This window comes from Adiantum capillus-veneris, chromosome 30, assembly GCF_014529385.1.
Source record: "Adiantum capillus-veneris isolate H3 chromosome 30, ASM1452938v2, whole genome shotgun sequence".
Classification (NCBI taxonomy): Eukaryota; Viridiplantae; Streptophyta; class Polypodiopsida; order Polypodiales; family Pteridaceae; genus Adiantum; species Adiantum capillus-veneris.
The window spans coordinates 79,825,907-79,847,339 of NC_140960.1; the positions used below are offsets into that span (position 1 = coordinate 79,825,907).

The following is a 21,433-nucleotide window of genomic DNA, read 5'->3' on the forward strand; positions in this document are numbered from 1 at the left end:
TTAGGGGACACATGTCAGACTCCCACTAAGCTTAAGCACATGGTGTGCTTGAATGCTATTGGCTGGGCTAACGAGGGTCCAATGAGCTTCTATTTCCATCTAAGAAATATTTAAATATTTTCAAGCTCTCTCTCTCTCTAAGGAGTAAGGAGGACACTTGTCAAAAGACTACCCATGTACTTGACTGCATGCTACATGTGATTGGCCAAGGGGAGAGGGGTCCAATGAGCCTGCTGCATGTGGAAAAGTCTCCACTCGCCCAAAGCAAGGGGGGGGGGTGCTAGGGGGATATACACCATCACACACACTCATTTGAGACACCATTCTCACTTGGTGAAAGTTGAGGTACACCACCTCCTTCTCCAAGCTTGTGAGAGTGAAAGCCTACACCAACACTCTTGGCTATGGAATGCAAATCCAACAAGAGTCATGCTTCAATGCTTAATCTTGCCATCTTCTCCATCTCCATTACTATGATATTATGTATGCTAGCAAGAAGAGTAACGATAAGTGAGGAACTACTTCTTTCTCCTATGGAATGTTTCTTCTTTCTCTTCCCTATCCTCATTCCCCGCTAGCTCTCTCCACCTTCAAAGGTGTTTGAGGCCTTGGGATAGTTAATGCTTTCTTTAAGTTATGCTATGCTTGTGATGCATGAAGCTTTCCATCTTCATTGCATCACGTAGGTCACAAGGAACACAAAGATTGTATTGTACCAAGTCTCTCTTGATGGAGAAACTATAATACAAATGCCTATTGGAGGGGGGACCGGCTCCATATGAATCCGGTCCTCAACTATTGTCATGTTCTCTAAACTCTCTCTCTTGCAAAAGTATTGTTCATGCCAAGTTAACTAAGTACCATGTTTATGTTGCTACCATCAAATAAGTTCACCCGCTATGCTCACAAAGAATCTCTCAAAAGTGCTTCACCTAATTTCCTAATTCCGCTACTCTCAAAGTTCATAGGCAATTTTCATTACATTGGTATCAGAGCATTTGGTTTCTCTTTTCTTGCTTAAGAAGAGAGGTCCTTAAGTAACCTATTAATGGTTGATTTTATTAATTATATTAGGGTAAGTGGGACTGGGATCTATTATCGGTTTTGTTGAGCCCACTATGTGGGATATGGCGCACACCTCAGGAGCTTTGGACTTAATAATGGAGTCTTTTAGACTTGCCTACGGCTTTACCATTATTGAGCCATAAGAAGTCCTAATGGAGCTATCCCTCGACAACTTCGCTATGTTAGATTCACTCCACTACTCTCTTTAATTAACCAATTCGAGCCATGGGTGTAGATACTTAAATGCCTATTTTCAAAGGCTAAGAGGAGTAGCAACTAAGGTTTTGAATTGCCAAAGCATACACTAAGTAAACACATAAGTTTAATTAGCATGGCTGACAATAATCAAGAGAGGAGAATGAACATTGATAACTTTGTTTTTGCACATGAAGGTGCCAATGATGATGCTCCCATGTTTGTTAATTATCTTGTCACTAGGTTGCAACAAGCTATGGGCAACCCACTTTGCAAGCCGAAGTTACTCAACAACTTTGTGCTTATGGGATTATCTTTCCTCTCCGAGAGGAGAGAGAGCTTACGAGGCCTCTTGAAGAGACCCAAAAAGAAGATTCTCTCCCATACGAGAGGAGGAATCCAAAGATCAAGAAAGCAATGAATCCCTAAATTCCTCCCAAGATGTGGCTCCACGAAGAAGGAGGACTAAACGATCGCCAACTCCTCCGAAGAGGAAACGGTTAACCCATAGTCCTTCCCAAGGAAAAGAAAAGGGCAAGAAGAGGTCACCCTCTTCTCCTTCTTCTTCACCTTCCTCCTCTACCGATGAAAGCTATGGCTATTCTCCTAGAGAATATAAGAGGGGAGGACATCGCAAATCTTACCCTGCATGGCAAAGGTCACAAAAGCTCAAGAAGTTCAAAGAGGGAGGAAAGAGTATCTCTTTTCTCACCTATGATGGCACCTTTGGTGCTACCGACAAAGTATCGGCCTTCATCCAACAATTTGATGCGGCCTTTGGAGACGAGGACTTCACGAGTCCTCCAAGCCACGCCATGTAGCTATGCACTTCCAAAAATCGGCTCGTCAATGGTGGGCTAGCCTTCGAGGCAATGGCAAAGCCCAAAGACATGGAAAACTCTACAGTTTCCATCATGAAGCAATTCCTTGCAAGTGATGCAAAGGACAAAGTGCTCACCGAATGGCGAAGTTTAAGGCTTTCTCTCATGAGTTATCCACAAATATGTGGATAAGTTTTGGAATTTACATCTCAAGACTATGTCTTTCAAAATGCTGAGCAAAAACAACAATTTTGTGCGGGATTACCTGAAGAGATGGCCGAGTATGTCAACTATCAACGGCCTGACTCTATTAGCGAGGTAATCCATCATACCATGGTTGCTTCACGCATCAATTTCCAACAACGGGTTAGACGGATGTCAAACCCATGGAAAATAAAGGCAAAAGTGATGCAAAGGAAAAAATAATGCCCAAAATTTTTCCCACGGCCATTCCAACAACAACAACAATCGGGCCATGGAGAAAGGAGTTTACAAAGATAAAAATAAACTCTCTCCTGAAGAGCTTGAAACTTTTCGCAAGGATCACAAATGTTTTAAGTGTGGGGAGCAAGGACATGGCTATCGTTCTTGCCCCAAAAGAAATGCTCGCAATGAGACTCCTAGAGCTTCCACTATCAAAGATCCAAAAGAGGATACTCATTGCAAAGGATCACCTCTCTCCTATGCTTGGGAAAGGTAAGGGATCATGATGCTTTCATCTTGTTTGACCTTGGTTCTGCTCTCAACTTCATCTCAATGGAATTGGCCACCAAGTTGGGCATTCAAGCTTTTGAGATGAGAGATGTTGTAACAGCCGATGCCGGTTTCAAGGGACAATAAGCCTCCGTTACTCCCTTGATTTGGAAGTTGAGGCTTCATGTCCAAAGCTATGTCGACAAAGAAGACTTCTTCATCTCTCTCTCCAACATGAGGATGTTATCCTAGGGATACCATGGTTCAACCGCATGGATGCCAACATGAAGTTCCCTGAAAGGAGAATCTACTTCACCTACAGGGGAAATAATATTTATATAGATGCTAATGAGTCTGGTTGTACTATACCACTTGTAAATCCTCTTGCCCTTGATAAATCAATGAAAAGCTCAATTTCTGTACATGATCAAAGAATCCCTAAAAGGTCCTAATGTTTCATCAAAGGTGAATGGTATGAATCCAGAAGAGTTAGATTTGTCTAACTTTCTAAAAGGATTCCAAGATGTGTTCATTGATGATATCCCCATGGACTTACCCCAAAACGAGGGGACAATGACCATCAAATTGAGCTCCTATCATGAAGCTCACCGCCTAACAAACCTCCCTATCGAGTTTCACAAGCTCAACAAGAGGACATCATGAGGCAAGTACAAGAATTGGTAGACAAAGGAATGGTGAGACCTAACTCCTCTCCCTTTTGCTCTTCTGTCCTTTTAGTGCAAAAGAAAGATGGTACATACCGCATGTGTGTGGACTATCGCGCACTAAACCATATCACTATCAAAAATAAATTTCCTGTACCCCGGGTAGAAGATCTATTTGATAAGCTACAAGGCTCTACCTACTTCAATAGATTGACTTTAAAAGTGGCTACCATCAAATAAGGATAGTGAATGAAGATATCCTAAAGACCGCATTTCGTACAACGTTTGGCCTTTATGAATATCTAGTCATGCCTTTTGGCTTAACTAATGCACCAACTACATTCAATCGATTAATGGAGAAAAAATTTAGACCCTACCGCAAATTCACTGGAGTGTTCTTTGATGATATCATCATCTACTCCAATTCCTTGGAGGAACACAAGCAACATCTCCAAGTGATTTTTCAAGCATGAAGGGACAATAAGCTTTTTTTCAATCAAAAGAAAAGCAAATTTTTCCTTCAAGAGATTCAATACTTAGGTCATATTATCTCTCAAGATGGTATCCGTATGGATCCATCAAAGTTAGAGGTAATAAAAGCATGGCCTAATCCAAGGAATCTACATGACCTAAGAAGCTTTATTGGTATGTGTGCATACTATAGACGCTTCATAGCAAAATTCTTCATAGCAGGACCATCACATGACTTAACAAAGAAAAACGTTAAGCATTCATGGACTGCTAAGGAGCAAAGTACTTTTGACAAGCTTAAAGAGAAGCTTATCTCCCAACCAATCCTTACGCTTCCAGATCTCTCAAAGCCATTTGAGGTCCAATGTGATGCTTGTGGTGATTGCCTTGGAGCAGTCTTGCTTCAAGAAGGGCATGCCATAGCATATGAGAGCCGAAGGTTCAACACGGATGAACGAGTCTTAGGAATTTATGAGAAAGAGCTGTTAGTTGTTCTACATGTCCTAGACACATGGAAGCACTATCTATTGGGGACTCCATTCATCTTACGAACAGACCATCAAAGTCTCAAGTACTTCATGATGCAAACAAAGCTTTCCGACAAACAAATGAGGTGGATAAATTTTCTTTCACAATTTAATTTCCACATTGCTCACATTGCTGGTAAGCACAATCAAGTGGCTGATGCACTTTCAGGACGACCAAAAGTTAGTGTTGTGTCAATAGCAACTCACAATGATCTATCTTCTATGATAGATGAGTATGCTACTGACCCTGACTTTAAAGACATAATGTCAGCCATTGCTTTGGGGAAGATTTCGGAACCATTCACCTTGCAGGATGGTTATCTTCTCCATGGCAATAGGCTATGTGTTACCCACTCCCTTCGTGAGAAAGTCATGTATGAATCCCATGCTCCTCCCTATGCGGGGCATAGAGGCATTCAACCTACTCTTCGAGGAGTAGAGACGTACTTTTATTGGCCTACCATGAAAGTGGACATACAAGAGTATGTTTCAAAATGTGAAGTATGCCAAAAGACCAAGTATGATAGAGGGAAGCAACCTGGATTACTCCAGCCATTGCCAATTTCTAATTCACCATGGGAGAGTATATCCATGGATTTTATCTTTGGATTACCAAAATCTATCCATGCGAATACAGGAATATGGACAATAGTCGACAGGTTTAGCAAGCAAGCACACATTATCCCTGTCAAGAAGACTATTGAGGCACACCAAATGGCAACTCTCTTCATATCACATATTTTCAAACACAATGGATTGCCAACATCCATTGTGTTAGATAGAGATCCTAGAATGACCAGTAATTTCTGGAAAGGTCTCTTCAAAAATCTAGGTACAAGATTGAATTTCTCTTCCGCCTATCACCCACAAACGGATGGCCAAAGTGAGATAGCCAATCTTACGATTCTTGATTTACTAAAGACCTATGTCACAGAAGTAGATCAACGCTCACAATGGGAAAAGTACTTAACCTCTTGTAGAGTATGCGTATAATAATACTATTCATACTTCTACGGGAAAAGCACCTTTTGAAATCATAGAAGGAAGACCTAAAAGTCCCTTGCTACTTAAAGTACATGGGAAGATCTTCGCTGCCGGTGAGTATATCCGTGACCTGCAAACATCTTTTCAAAAGATTAAGGAGGCTATATCCATCTCCCAACCAAGGCAAAAAGTTGTTGCTGACAAGCACAGAAGGGCTTTAACGTTCAAAGAAAATGATTGGGTCTTACTTAAGTTTCCTAAGGCTCGATTGAGGAAAACGACGGGCAAAAATCCTATGGGCCATCAAAAGTATTATGCTAAACTAGCAAAAAGATACTATGGTCCTTTTCAAATCTTGAAGCCAATCAATGAGGTAGCTTATCAACTCAAGTTACCTAACCATTGGCTCATACAAAATGCTTTTCATGTGAGCCTACTCAAGCCCTACAAAGGTGAGCCTCCAAATGAACCAATTATTGAAGACCCTCCTGAAATCGAAGATCAAGAAGAGATACTACAACCCGAAGCTATCCTTCGGCATGAAGACAAGGTACTACGACATGGTAAGATTATTCGACGGTATCTTATTAAGTTCAAAAATTATCCTCTTGAAGATGCTAGATGGATGCAAGGAATCCAGCTTAAGGATAGTATGAACCTTGTCAACGCTTACAATACTACATTAGAGTAGCCAAATGTACATGTTTCTTATAAATGATCAATGTTTTTGTCTTATAAGACTAATTCTCTTTATTGTGCACAAAAAATTTAAGTAGTATGCATACTAAGAATCATGTTTGGGATGACGACGTCTCTCAAACACCATGTAGAATTTGTCACTCTACTTGGGAGGATGAACTAAAGAGCAGACATGCTTGCGGCAGCTATGTCTCCCAAGCACTAAATGGATTAGTCATCCATCTTGGAATGATGTCGTAGGGTAAAAAGGGATCCTCTACCCGCTAAGACAAATTGACTAATGACTATGACTTTATCTCTTTTACCTCATAGTCGAGGATGACTATGATTTCAAGAGAGAGGTAATGTCATTAAATATCTAATATCTAACCAACACAAATGATTTTCTCATATTAAACTGATCATTTAATATGGGATAATAAACAGGAACAAGGGTTAGAATATAGACTTGTGCTTAGGGATCTATCTAATATCTAACCAATCCAAATGATTAGGGACTTGTGCTTAGGGATCTATCTAATATCTAACCAACCCAAATGATTTTCTCATATTAAACTGATCATTTAATATGGGATAATAAACGGGAACAAGGGTTAAAATATAGACATGTGCTTACAGATCTATCTCAACACGGGGCCAATGGTAAAGGGGCACAAATAAGAGATGGTATGTCAAAGAGCAAGGTTAACTAATGAAGCCTAAAAGACCTCCAATGATTGGTGTTAAAAGTCCTTTTGACCTTAAGCAAGATAGGGTTGTGCTTAAGGTGGGAACCTTAAGCAAGCTAGGGCTGTGCTTGAGGTGGGAACCCGACCTAAACTTAGGCAAGCTAGGGTTGTGCTTGAGGTGGGAAGTCCACCTAAGGTGCTTGTCATGCTTGGTGACTAAGGTACTCGAGGTACTTGTCACATTTAATGAGGAAGTTGCTTAAGAAGCTTCCTATGCATGGGGGGTAAGATGCTTGAGTCAAAAAGAGAACCTACTCACTTAATGAGGAAGTTGCTTGAGAAACTTTCTATACATAAAAAACTCAAAGTTAGGGGAATTCTAAAAGAGCACATGGGACACATGTCAGACTCCCACTAAGCTTAACCACATGGTGTGCTTGAATGCTATTGGTTGGGCTAAAGAGGGGTCCAATGAGCTTCTATTTCCATCTAGGAAATATTTAGATATTTTCAAGCTCTCTCTCTCTAAGGGGTAAGGAGGACACTTGTCAAAAGACTACCCATGTACTTGACTGCATGCTCCATGTGATTGGCCAGGGGGAGGGGGGTCCAATGAGCCTGCTGCATGTGGAAAAGTCTCCACTCGCCCAAAGCAAGGAGGGGGGGTGCTAGGGGGATATACACCATCACACACACTCATTTGAGACACCATTCTCACTTGGTGAAAGTTGAGGTACACCACCTCCTTCTCCAAGCTTGTGAGAGTGAAAGCCTACACCAACACTCTTGGCTATGGAATGCAAATCCAACCAAGAGTCATGCTTCAATGCTTAAGCTTGCCATCTTCTCCATCTCCATTACTATGCTATTATGTATGCTAGCAAGAAGAGTAACGATAAGCGAGGAACTACTTCTTTCTCCTATGGAATGTTTCTTCTTTCTCTTCCCTATCCTCATTCCCCGCTAGCTCTCTCCACCTTCAAAGGTGTTTGAGGCCTTGGGATAGTTAATGCTTTCTTTAAGTTATGCTATGCTTGTGATGCATGAAGCTTTCCATCTTCATTGCATCACGTAGGTCACAAGGAACACAAAGATTGTATTGTACCAAGTCTCTTTTGATGGGAGAAACTATAATACAAATGCCTATTTGAGGGGGGACCGGCTTCATATGAATCCGGTCCTCAACTATTGTCATGTTCTCTAAACTCTCTCTGTTGCAAAAGTATTATTCATGCCAAGTAAACTAAGTACCATGTTTATGTTGCTACCATCAAATAAGTTCACCCGCTATACTCACAAAGAATCTCTCAAAAGTGCTTCACCTAATTTCCTAATTCCGCTACTCTCAAAGTTCATAGGACATTTCCATTACACATACCACTTCATTTTTGTGCACAATAAAGAAAAAGAGAGCCTTATAAGACAAAAACTTTGCTCATTTTTAACATTTGTACATTTGCTTACTTTTGGGAAGCATTGTAAGCATTGACAAGGTTTAGGTTATCCTTTAATTGTATGCCTTGCATCCATCTAGCATATTGAAAAGGATACTTCTTAAACTTAATAAGATATCGTTGGATAGTATTACCGCCTTTTAGCACCTTGTCTTCATGTCGGATGATGGACTCGGGCTGTAGCACCTCTTCTTGGTCCTCAATCTCCGGTGGGTCTTCAATAGTTGGTTCTTGAGGTGGCTCTCCTTTGTAAGGCTTTAGTAGGCTCACATGGAAAGCATTGTGTATGAGCCAATGGCTGGGCAACTTGAGTTGATAGGCCATCTCATTGATGGCTCTAAGAATCTGGAAGGGACCATAGTACCTTTTTGCTAACTTAGCATAGTACTTTTGGTGTTCCGTAGGATTCTTGCCCGTTGTGTGCCTTAATCAAGCCTTGGGAAATTTGAGTAAGACCCAATCATTTTCTTTAAAGGCTTGGGCTCTTCTGTGCTTGTCAGCGGGAGCCTTTTCCCTTTGTTGTGAGATAGAGGTAGCATCCTTAATCTTTTGGAAAGATTCTTGTAGGTCTCGGCTATACTCATCTGCAACGAAGATCTCCCCGTTTACCTTAAGTAGCACGGGACTTCCCTCAATTACCTCAAAAGGTGCTTTTCTAGTTGAGATATGTACAATGTTTTTCTCCACTAAGGGTAAATACTTCTCCCATTGTGATCTTTGATCTGCTTCCGTTACATAGGCTTTTAGTAGATCAAGAATTGTTAGGTTGTGTATTTCACTCTGGCCATCCGTTTGTGGGTGATAAGCCGGAGAGAAGTTTAGCCTTGTCCCTAAATTCTCAAAGAGACCCTTCCAAAAATTACTGGTCGTTCTAGGATCTCTATCCGACACTATGGACATTGGCAATCCATGGTACTTGAAGATTTGTGAAATGAAGAGAGTTGCCATTTGATGGGCTTTGATAGTCTTTTTGATAGGTATAAAACGAGCTTGTTTACTGAACCTATCTACTATCGTCCATATTCCAGTATTCGCATGGATAGACTTAGGCAATCCAAAGATAAAATCCATGGATATGCTCTCCAATGTTGAATCAGGGATTGGCAAAGGTTGAAGCAATCCAGGTTGCTTCCCTCTATCAAACTTCGTCTTTTGGCATACCACACATTTAGAAACATACTCTTGTATGTTTGCTTTCATGGTAGGCCAATAAAAATATAATTCAATCCCCTTTAGGGTAGATTGAATCCCCCTATGCCCCACATAAGGAGGAGCATGAGATTCATACATTACTTTCTCACGGAGTGAGTTAGTAACACATAGTCTATTGCCATAGAGAAGATAACCATCTTGTAAAGTAAATGGTTCCTCTTTCTTCCCTAGTGCAAGGGCTGAAATCACATCTCTAAAATTGGAATCAATAGCATACTCATCTATCATAGAAGATAGATCATCACGAGTTGCTATGGAAACCACATTCACTCTCGGCCATCTTGAGAGTGCATCGGCTACTTGATTATGCTTGCCAACAATGTGAGCATTATGAAAATGAAATTGCGAAAGGAAATTTGTCCACCTCATTTGTTTGTCGGAGAGCTTGGTCTACGTCATGAAGTACTTAAGACTTTGGTGATCCGTTCGCAAAATGAAAGGAGTCCCCAATAAATAGTGCTTCCATGAATCTAAGGCATGTAGAACTGCGAGGAGTTCCTTTTCATATATGCCTAGAGCTTGCTCGATAGGCTCAAGCCTTCGACTTTCATAGGCTATGGCGTGCCCTTCTTGGAGCAAAACAGCTCCAAGAAGAAGGCAATCACCACAAGCATCACATTGGACCTCAAATGGCTTTGAGAGATTTGGTAGTGTAAGCACAGGTTGAGAGATAAGCTTTTCAAAAGCATTGTTGTCCTTGGCAGACCATGTATACCTGACGGTTTTCTTTGTTAGGTCATGTAATGGTCCTGCTATTAGTGAGAACTTTTGTAAGCATCTATAGTATGCACACATACCTACAAAGCTTCTTAGTTCATGAAGATTCCTTGGTTTAGGCCATCCTTTTATTACCTCTAACTTTGATGGATCCATTTGGATGCCATCTTGAGAGATAATGTGACCTAAATACTGAATCTAAATTCACTTTTCTTTCGATTAACATAAAGTTTATTCTCTCTTAGAACTTGAAATATTACCTGGAGGTGTTTCTTGTGTTCGTCTAATGAAATAGAGTAGATGATGATATCATCAAAGAACACTCCAGTAAAGGTTCGATGAGGTCAGAATAGCTTCTCCATCAAGCGGTTGACTGTGGCTGATGCATTGGTCAAGCCAAAAGGCATGACTATATATTTGTAAAGACCAAACGTAGTGCGAAATGCGGTCTTTACAATGTCTTGATCAACTATCCTTATTTGATGATAGCCGCTTTTTAGGTCGATCCTACTGAAGTAGGTGGACCCTTATAGCTTATCAAATAGGTCTTCTACTTGTGGAACGGGAAACCTATTCTTGATAGTGATTCTATTTAGTGCTCTATAGTCGACACACATTCGATATGTGCGTTTCTTTTGTACTAGTTACACGGGTGAGCAAAATGGAGATGAGCTAGGCCTAACCATGCCCTTCTCAACTAACTCATGCACTTGCCGCATAATCTCCTTTTGTTGAGCTTGAGAAACTCTATAAGGAGGTTAGGTGGTGAACTTCCTGGAAGAAGTTCAATTGCATGGTCATCATTGCCTCGTTTAGGAGGTAGCTCACAAGGGATGTCGTCAATAAAGACATCTTGAAACCCCTTGAGAAAATTGGATACCTCTAATTCCTTGTGAGTGTGTATATTTTCTTTTGCTAAAACATTAGGTTCATTTTAAGAATCTTTAACAAAAATCATGTACACGGAAATAGAGATCTTTATTGACTTATTGAAAGCTTGCGTATGTACAATGGGTATGGTGTTACTCATTTGCTTAGCATCTATGTACATATCTTTTTCCCTGAACCTAAAGTAGATTCTTCTTTCAGGGAATTTAACATTGGCAGCCATGCGATCAAACCATGGTGCCCCTAGGATTACATCCTCGTGCTTGAGAGGAGAGATAAAGAAGTCCTCTTTGTCCACATAGCTTTGGACATGGAACCTCAATTTCCCGATTAAGGGAGTGATTGAAGCTTCTTGTCCCTTGAAAGCACCGTCTGCGGATAGGACATCTCCCATCTCGTAAGCTTGTATGCCTAGCTTGGTGGCCAACTCTGTGGATATAAAATTGTGAGCAGAACCAGGGTCAAAGAGAATAAAAGCATCATGTTCTCTTACCTTTCCCCAAGCATGGCATAGAGGAGATCCTTTTGTGGTGAGTTTCCTCCTCTTGGATTTCAACCAAGGTAGCTCTAGGAGGCTCATGGCGGGTGTGCTTTTGGGGACAAGCGCGATACGCATGCCCTTGCTCGCCGCACTTGAAACATCGGTTATTCTTGCAATAATGCTCAAGCTCTTCATGAGAGAGTTTGTTTTTACCTTTGTAAACTCCCTTCTCCTTAGATTTGTTGGAATTTCCCTTAGGAGACTTTTGGACATTGTCCTTCCCCTTAGGCTCATTGGAACCCTTGTTTTCCGTGGGCTTAGAATTTCTCTTAGCCCCTATTTGGAAATTGATTCGAGAAGCCACCATAGTATGGTGTATAACCGTCGATATGGTGTGTGGCCTTTGAGAGTTGACATACTCCGCCATTTTTTCAGTTAAGCTCGCACAAAATTGTTGCTTTTGCTCTCCAAAATCCAACTTTCTGAAGACAGTGGCTTTGAGTTGTAGGTCCCAAAACTTATCTACATATTTGTGAATAGATTCGTAGGGAGAGAGCTTCAAGCTTCGCCATTCGGTGAGTACTTTGTCTTTGGCATCGGTGGCCACCAAAAACTAATGGAAGCTCTTAAAGCTTTCCATGTTTGTGGAGCTTCACTATTGGCCCGTAGGCTAGACCACCATTGCCTGGCAGACTTTTGAAAGTGCATAGCTACATGGCGTAGCTTAGAGGACTCCGTGAAGCCCTCATCTCCAAACGCCGCATCAAATTGTTGGATAAAGGTGAAGACTTTGTCCGTGGAACCAAAGGTGCCATCGTAGGTAAGGAAAGAGTTGCTCTTTCCTCCCTCTTTGAACTTCTTGAGCTTGGATGACCTCTTCCACGCGGCATAGGATTTCCTATGGCCTCTTCTTTTTGATGGTTCAAAAGTTGCACCATCACTTTCTTTAGAAGATGAGGAATTTGAGGAAGATGGAGAAGAGGGTGACCTCTTTCTTGCCTTGATCTTCTTTGTCTGCACCATCACTTTCATAAGAGGAAGAGGATGAAAAAGATGGAGAAGAGGGTGTCCTCTTTCTCGCCTTTTTCTTCTCTTGATTTTTGTCATCCCTCTTTGAAGTATGGTGTGGAGAAGTGTGTAATGGTCTTCTCCGTTTTGGAGGTGATGGAGAGCATTTAGCCCACCATCTTCGTGGAGCCATCTCCGTCGAGGTGGCAGGAGACTCACTTCTTTCTTGTTCCTTTGGTGGAGGCTCTTGAGTTCTCCTTTGAAAAGGAGATGCGTCATCAAGAAGCAAATTTCTGAGCCCTTCGTATGGATCCTCTTCTTCTTCTCGAATCGGAGAGAGGCCTCTTTTAGAAGTCTCGCAAGGAGGCTTCCTAGCTGCTCTCTCATCATGGTGGGGAGCTTGGAGAATCCCATGAGCACGAAGCTGTCGTTGCACTTCACTTTGGAGGGATGGATTGCCCATAGCTCGTTGAAGCCTAGAAACAAGGTAGTTAACAAGCATAGGGGCATCATTAGTAGCCTGCTCATTAGCAAAATCAAAGTTATCAACATTCATTTTACTCTCTTTGCTATTGTCAGCTATTCTAACAACTTTTAGGTGTAAACTTTATAGGTTTACTTTGGCACTTCAAGCCCTAGTTGCTACTCCTCTTTACCCCTTTAGAAAAAGCACTCAAGCTATTGTACCCGTGGCTCGAATACCATTAATTGCAAGGAATAGAAGAGAGGGTCGTTCAACACCAAAACAACACCGGCTCCTGTCAAGCTTCTAATAGCTCAATAGTGGTTAAGCTGTAGGCAAAGCCCCGTAGGACTCCACTATTAAGACCATAGCTCTCGACGGTGATGCCCCGTTAACTACATGAAGGCATGCGCACTGCAAGGCTGAAAAGTCCCTATTCTACTTACTCACATGCAATTAATAATACCAACCATTTATAGCTAGCTTGAGGACCTCCCTTCTTGAGCAAGAAAAGAGAAACCTTGTGCTCTGATACCAATGTAACATCTAATGCCTAGTAACTTGTGTGTAGCGGAAAATAGCATGAACATAATGAGCATTTCATTAGAATAGATTCCTAATGAGAATAACAAGAGTGCTTGGGTGGAGAGAGCAACAAAAAGTAACAAAAAGCCCAAGACATACGAAATAAGCACATACATCAAAATTGAAAGAATGTGAAAAAGCTTTGGAAAGTCAAACAATGGGAATAATTGAAGCGATGATTTCATAAGAAATTCTTTTTTTCATAGCTTAACTAAACGGTCTTTTAGGTATAGCCTCTAGTCATCCCTTGAACATGAGATACTTTGCTCTCGCGATTAAACAACTTAATTGACCAGAGAGAATTGAGAAGCTTGCCCATGGTAGCTGACAAATTGTTTAATATTTTGTTACCAATCAATATGTGTGCCTATTCATTGCATATGCTTTTTAATTGTATATAAGAATGCAATTATCGTGCCATTTTTGGTTGATTTTGCAGTGTTTGACGAAAGCTAAAGACATTCAACCTCAGATGCTCTTCCGCGTTGCACCTTTTCTAGGTGCTGGACGTCCGATGTTCGGTTGCCCGCCCACTGTGTGTACATACCCTTAGTCATTATATACGTATGAATAAGAATAAGGAGCTCCTCACTTAACACTTCCTAAGGTTGCTCCACCAACACTCTCGTGCTTCTCCCCTTCCCCGCACGCACCACACCGCACCATGCATGCATGCATCCACACACGTGCACCCTCACATCCTGTAGGAGTGAGAATTGCATATTCTTGTAGTGGCTATAGGTTATAGGTAGTCACATAATGTCGATGTAGAAAACTAAACCTTGGCCGGAATAAGTTCCTCGGTTGCTGCTCCAACACACTCCATCTGTCATGTGGGTGTCAAATCTTTGCCTTTGAGAGATGCGCTTGAGAATCTAGTATCTCAAGAGACCCTAATGACAGAAAAAGCATGCTCTCACTACAAGATTGCTCACTACAATCTCCCACTCTCTCATTGTCTTGCTCTTATGCAGATACATGACGAGCTTCATCTCAGTAGCTTCTGAGGACGGAATCTACATAAGGAAGGGGGGCATGTTAACCCTCACGGACACCCTATCACCTTTGACGGACGCCTTATTATTTATTTGACTGAGTTTGGATCAAGCTTGTCGGTCCAATAGGTGTGTAGGTGATCGCCGATGAGAGGCGTACCACTTATCTTATTTTTGCAGTAGTTTTGCAAGCCACTGTGGTGGGCACTTATGTGTGAATGGGTCAAACTCTTATAAAAGGTCCATTTGATATAAAAATCCTCATTCTTTGAGGTGCAAGCTAAGAAGTGCTCTTGCTCTACCTCTATCTTCTCCTCCTTCATGTGCTCACGTGTGTATGTGTGTGAGTGTGTGTATGCTTGAGAGAGAGAGAGAGAGAGAGAGAGAGAGAGAGAGAGAGAGAGAGAGCATTGCGGCGGCATCGACGACGGCTCCTTCTTCTTCGCGGTATAGGATCCTTTACGATGGAAGCATTGAGCGGTGAGTGACACACCCCTACCCCTTTTGAGCTCGCTAGGACTGTTTAGTTATGTGCTTGCAGCCTTTCGAGGCTCGCACACAATGCACATGCAAGTTCGACACGTGCGACAAAGCGCACAACGCTATATGATTGTTTTAGCCCACTCTTTCTAGGAGAACATGAATTTTGTTTAAAACCTTGAAATTTCATGAGACTTCTATGTCCTATTAAACTACGAGTCTAGTTTAAACAAATTTTGTTATTTTTCATATAGTATTATTAATTATTAATAGAAAAACACACACACACACACAAAACTTATTCTACCGATAAATGCTTGAAACTCAGGCGTCTCAACAATTTGTGTGCACTCCCAACCGCTATTGGAATGGGTCAATGATGGCAATGCACAAGCACAAGGTGTAATATTGCCACAAGCGGTGAGCTTTTCATCGAAAGACTGGACAAGGTATGCATGTGTGTGATGTTGCACTCTTGCTAGATATCACAGGTCGCTTGGGATTGTTCCTACAAAGGTCTTCTTCTTGCTCGTGAGCGCTTGGACACATACCCAATCACTTAAATACACGCACATCCACGCACTCTCTCTCTCTCTCTCTCTCTCTTTTCACACACAACGCCCACGGTCAAAAGAAACTCCCAACTTGCTAAAGGGACAAATGAGGGTGTGCTGCCAGCTCCACTGCCGTGTTGCCACAGCCGAGACTTGTTGACTCCCGCGCACATTGCTGCCCAGTGCCTACCATTACATGCCCACATCATGGGTGCGCTCTACTTGCAACCCTTTCTTTTCTACCCAATTAAACAATTCGCCTGCTCGTGACCGCCATAGCCCCCCCCCCCCCCCCCCTCCCTCCTGTCACGTCTTCCTCATTCTTGTCTTCTGCAGAGCTTGCTTTTCCGCAGCTCTCTCCACCATAGCGAGTTCTTGCTTGTGAAAGTGAGCGAACATCTCAGAGAGAGGGCAAGAAGCAGTTTGCCACACTTCGCAAGGGAAGACGAAGAAGGTAAGCATTGTGCAAGGTAGAAAAGCGCCAAATCGCAGGCTTCTTCAGATCCAGTACCGGAAGTCTTACTCCCTCTGCATTGCTCTTCTGCAAAACCACAAGAGCTCGTACCACTGCAGCTATGGCGGTATGTTGGCTCCCTTTCTACCTGTCAAATTTTTGGCTGTTGATCACTGTTGTTCAAGCACAAAATTGCAATTAAATCCTTTTTCTTCTCACCTATCTTTGGACACGTCTGAACACTTCCTGGTTTTGAACATGTATATATGTGAATGAATGGTTCTCGATGGTTTCTTTGGAGAACAATCAGGTTCACGCGTTTGTGTGCCAACTGAATTCAAGGTGCTTTTGATAGTGCACTTGCATGTTTCTCAATCTTTATGTAGCTGTGGACGAACGCTTGCTTTGGGTGGCCTCGTTTCATTTTTTCACATCTAAGGGAGGATTAGTAGTTTTGCTAACGTCAGGTTTAGATAAAATGATGAATATGATTGCAGTTCAAGGGTGAAGCTATTATTTTATGTAACCTTGAGCGCTCAAGATTCTGTTTACATACATAAGGGGCAAGTGCAAATGCGCTACAGCTGATGAACAAAATTGAAGATTTAACTATCTATGTTTTGTATTGGAATTTGGTTGTCTTCAGTGTGTCATGTACTAGTTATTGGTGTATTAGTTGCACTTAAGGGTCTTAGGAAGACCTTTCAGCATCATCTTTTACGCTGCTTACTTATCTGCTGCATCATTTTGATGCATCAAACGCCACGAATAGCAAGAGGCGAGCGTCATGCTACGTTCGCACCTTCGTTATGCTTGTTTTCATCAGATGCTGCAATGATATGAGCTGTGAAATCACATGGATTTTCTGAAGCTGTTTCCTTGCTATGAACTGCAAGATGGCATTTTGATCTGGAGTCTCTCAAAACATTTTCTTAACATTCTGCAGGCAGGTAAAGGTGCGCCACTTCCCAAGTTTGGTGCTTGGGATGAGCAGGATCCTTCCTCAGGTGAGGGGTTTACTGTCATTTTCAATCAAGCCCGCGACGAGAGAAAAACAGGTGGGCCAACCCGCTTACAACAACCCGAACCTCCTGCAAAAATGCAACTTGGTGACAAACCGCAGAAAGCAGAACCGTCCAAAATCTCCTCGGTGCGCTTTGCTTTTAGACTCAACTCTGCAGCTGCAAGTTTCTTCTTGTCTAATTTCTAATTTTTCTTTAAATCCAATTTGATTTCTTGTCTAATTTCTGATTTTTTTAATAAATCCAACTTAATTTCTTGTCTAATTTCTGTCTTTTACTTTAAATCCAACTTAATCTTCCTTTCTTATGGACTTTGTCAGCTATGGGGATGCTGCTTTCGGTCATCAAATGCTGCGTAATGCGTTCACTGGCGCAATGGAAAGGGCTGTTAATTCCTACTAAAAGGCATATCTCAGATTTGTCAGTAGACATTGATACTATCGTCCTTTTTTTCGGTCCTTTTGCTGAGCTTTGCTCTTAAGGTAGTTGCTTTGAGGGCCTATGATGTGGAGGGGGAGATCTTACTGATGGAGCTGGATTGAAGGCAGGGCTGGCTTTTATTTTTGAACTTTGTCATTGCAAAAGCCAAAAAATTATGCAAGTTGGATTTTTTGAATCAACACTCATGAGTCACTGTAATAAGGCCCAAAAAGCTCAATTTTTATGCCAATGTTTACTATGTGGGTGGCAATGTGTACTATTACTGGCCATTGTAGCTTATATATTGCTAATGTGTTTTGTCAACAAAGTAAATTATTGCTATGTTTATATGCCTCCTGTAGATGTACTCTTATGTTGTCTTTCTAAGACAACCCTTTTGTGAAGAAGAGAGTTAGGTGCACATTTGAATATTTTATCATTTTTCTAATTTTAGATTCTCGAACGTACCTTTGCATGTGAAGCCTTGAAATCTTCTTTGTCTTTCAGCTTTTCAATAGGCCCCTTTATTTCAAGCTTCACATGACCTCGTTTTTTTTACGTTTTTAATTATCTTTTTCCCTGATGTTAATTATGTGTGAGACAATTCATATCGTTTGTTACAGGCCGTTGTCGTTTTGTCCACGAAGTAAATTATGTACATGTTTGTATGCCCCTTGCTTCTTGGCTTTTCAAAATAAGCCTTTGTGAAGAAGAAAGTTAGGAGGCACACATTTAAATATTTAATCATTCTTTATTCTTAAGAACCTACCTTTGCATGTAATCTTCTTTGCACTTTAGGTTGTCAATGGGCCCCTTCATTTCAAGCCTCACATGGCTTCCGTTTCATTTTTATGTCTCAGAATGCCAATGCAAGACTTTATCCTGTCAAAGGGGATGTCATGTAGAAGGTAAGTTGCCCCCGTGTAGTCGGCGCTTGTAAGAGTGCTTTCATTTGAGGATCTAATAAAGGAAATATTCAACTCCATAGACATTGGTTCAGTGATTTGGCAGCTGAAATATGTGCTATGGATGGAAGCTTGAATGTTTTACACTTTGTTTATTTTTCGAGGATAATGTGGAGCACACAGTAAGAGGTGTTCTAAAGACTAGATGATTTTGAATCATTGCCGGCGCTCTATATTGCTTCCTCTCAAAACGAGGGTTTGTTGAAATTATTTTATGACCCACGTCATTGCGTGTTGCATTTGAGGGACAAATCATGTCAAAAGTGTTCTTTTGCTAGGAAGCTTTTCCATGTTGTCTGACTCGTCAATACTCGGCACAGAAGTAATTGAGTGAGTGTTGGTTTTTATCTTTGTTTGTGTTTATCCTTTGGGTATTGTGGTGCAAGCCTTGTGTTTAAATGATGTGAAAGGATATTAGGGGGGCCCTAAAAAGAATTGTGTGGGTTACATAGATATGCTCAAAAGAAGAGTCCAAAGGGTCCTCTATTTTCTTACATCAAATGTAGGGGGTGCATCAACAACTCCTTACATCAAAGAAGTGTACTCAAAATAGGTGTAAAGTGACGTAGAAACTTGGTTTTAGAGGGCGTATGGGCACCCAAATAAAATTTGAATAGGTCCTTCAAATTTAAGAGGGCCCTTTTCCAAGATGTCCTTTTAGTGTGTACGAGGGAGCCTTTTTTAGAGGTGGTTTGAAGGACCCTCCACCTTGGAGATGTTGAGATGCATCACAGCTAATGTGGCTATGGGGGTGTTTGATGTAGCTCCCAGTTTTGGGGGACCATCGTAGCCTTTGTAGAGGACTCTTTTGGGGCCCTTGGGGTAGTCTTGGACTAAACTCTTACCATAATTTTGCAAGAGAGAATTTGAGAATAAACCTTCCCATTCATTTTTGTGATTGAACAATCCTTTTTTTGTGTGTGTGTTGGGATAAAATGACTATAATTAAGAACATCAGTGGGTTGTGTTGGCCCCCTCTCCCAGGACCATTGATGGTCAGGAATGGTCGTGCACAGACCATTCATGTAATTAGGGTTCCCTGCCTCCACCGTGGTCACCCATGATTAACATGAATGGTCAGTGCATGACCATTCCCTACACCTTCACTAAGGTCTCCATGACCATTGTCTTAAGGGAGTAGATTAATCCCCTCTTGTTTTTCACGGTATATCATTGATTAGAACTCACATTGTTTCTTTAAAAAGAACGCAAGAAAGAAAGAACCATGTTTTTAATGTCTAATTATAGTGCAAGTTGCTATGTAACTTTCTGCAAAAATGCTAAAAGATGTGAGTGAGAATGAGTTTCTCCTTTCTAGTTAGATTGAATTCCTTCTCTCTTACAACGTTAATGGAGCTTTTTTTTTGTTGAAAATTTGGGTGTGCTATCACAAGAAGATTTATAAATTTTCTCATGTAGGAAAACCAAGCCTTTCTCAGTGTTTTTCATACAACGCATAACATCATGAGCTTTTGCCAGAGAGGCACCGCATGCCTAGCTAGGTACAAGTGGGGGCAGGTACAATCTTTGGATTACCTCAACATCATGAGCTTCTGCTTGAGAGGCACCGCATACCCCGGTCCCTTGCCCCCAATCGTATAGCTCGATATGCGGCGCCTCCCTCACAGAAGCTCATGATGTAGAGGTAAGTCACAATGTGTGAAATATTGTGAGAATTTGTTCAAAACTTCTTGTGTATGCTCTATGTCTCTCATTTTGAAAACCACGTGTGCGCTTCCTCTTCTTAAGCTTCTCCTCTCCAAATTTGTATGTAAGGTTCTTCAAATTTCTACGCTTCTAGTTTGTAAAGCTTCTCCTCTCAAGCAAATATCGCGTCTAAATCCTACTTGTGGATGGCTCTAGGCGAGCTTCTAGTTTATAAAGCTTCTCCTCTCAAGCAAATATCGCGTCTAAATCCTACTTGTGGATGGCCTTACATTTTAGAGCTTCAAGAAGATTATGAGGATTCTTAACCCCATAGAAGCATTCTTTTGGGACTCTTTGTAGGATTCAACTAGTATATATTTTCTCCTCTTGGAACTCTATAATTTCCCCTTCCAACTAATTTCCTCTTTTAGAGCCTATCCTTTTTAATAGCTATGTGATTGCCGCGTTCACACACCCTCCTTGCTCCTCGTACCTGCTTCTTCCCTTGCACAAGCCTGGTCTGATGACCATCTCCTCCCTATCTTTGTCTAGCAAGTCCGTCAACGACGACACGATTCACTTTCCTTCTCCCTCTGCTCTCGACGCCACTAGTCGCACCACATTCACATGTGTTTTTGCCTTCCTGTGCCAAGGCCGTCAGCTATTGCACAAAACTTACAAAGCCATCATTGACCATAGCTTTGCGGTGCACTGCTTCCACTTACCATTCACAAGAAGATTTAGAAATTTCTCATGTAGGAAAATGGAGTCTTTTTCAGTGTTTTTCATACAATGAATAACATCATAAGCTTTTCCTCGAGAGGTGCCGCATACCTAACTAGGTACGATTGGGGGCAGGGACCCCCGGCCCCCCCACCGGGCCAGCGGTTCCCTGCCCCCAATCGTACCTAGCTAGGTATGTGGTGCTTCCCTCACAGAAGCTCATGATGGTGAGGGTAAGTCACAATGTGGGAATTATTGTGAGAATTTGTCTAAAACTTCTTGTGATTAGCGAACCATGGCATCCGACAAACGAAAGCAAGAAAAAGGCGTCTTCAACCTGCATTCTTTGAGTCTGATCCTTGGCGCAGAGAGAGAGAGAGAGAGAGAGAGAGAGAGAAAGAGAGAGACCTTTGCTGCCCCCTGTTAGGCCTACCCCACCTTTGCTCCAATGTTCCTCATTCGAGTGGCACTCTGCCGCAGCACCAGCATGGACCAAACCAGCTTTTCACCCCCTTCATCTCCTATAGGCAAACATGTCACAACCTTCCGTGCAGACCATCGCGATGGAGTGGCCTGC

At 41.8% G+C, this 21,433-nt stretch overlaps 1 protein-coding gene across 1 annotated transcript; it reads left to right on the forward strand.

Moving 5' to 3' along the window:
- Window positions 1-15,874: 15,874 nt before the first annotated feature.
- Window positions 15,875-17,721, forward strand: LOC147418276 (protein NOI4-like). Its single transcript, XM_086507405.1, has 3 exons — window positions 15,875-16,206; window positions 17,026-17,229; window positions 17,422-17,721. Exons 1-3 carry the CDS (start codon window positions 16,201-16,203, stop codon window positions 17,458-17,460), a joined length of 249 nt encoding a protein of 82 aa, XP_086363531.1. The 5' UTR covers window positions 15,875-16,200; the 3' UTR covers window positions 17,461-17,721.
- Window positions 17,722-21,433: the final 3,712 nt, after the last annotated feature.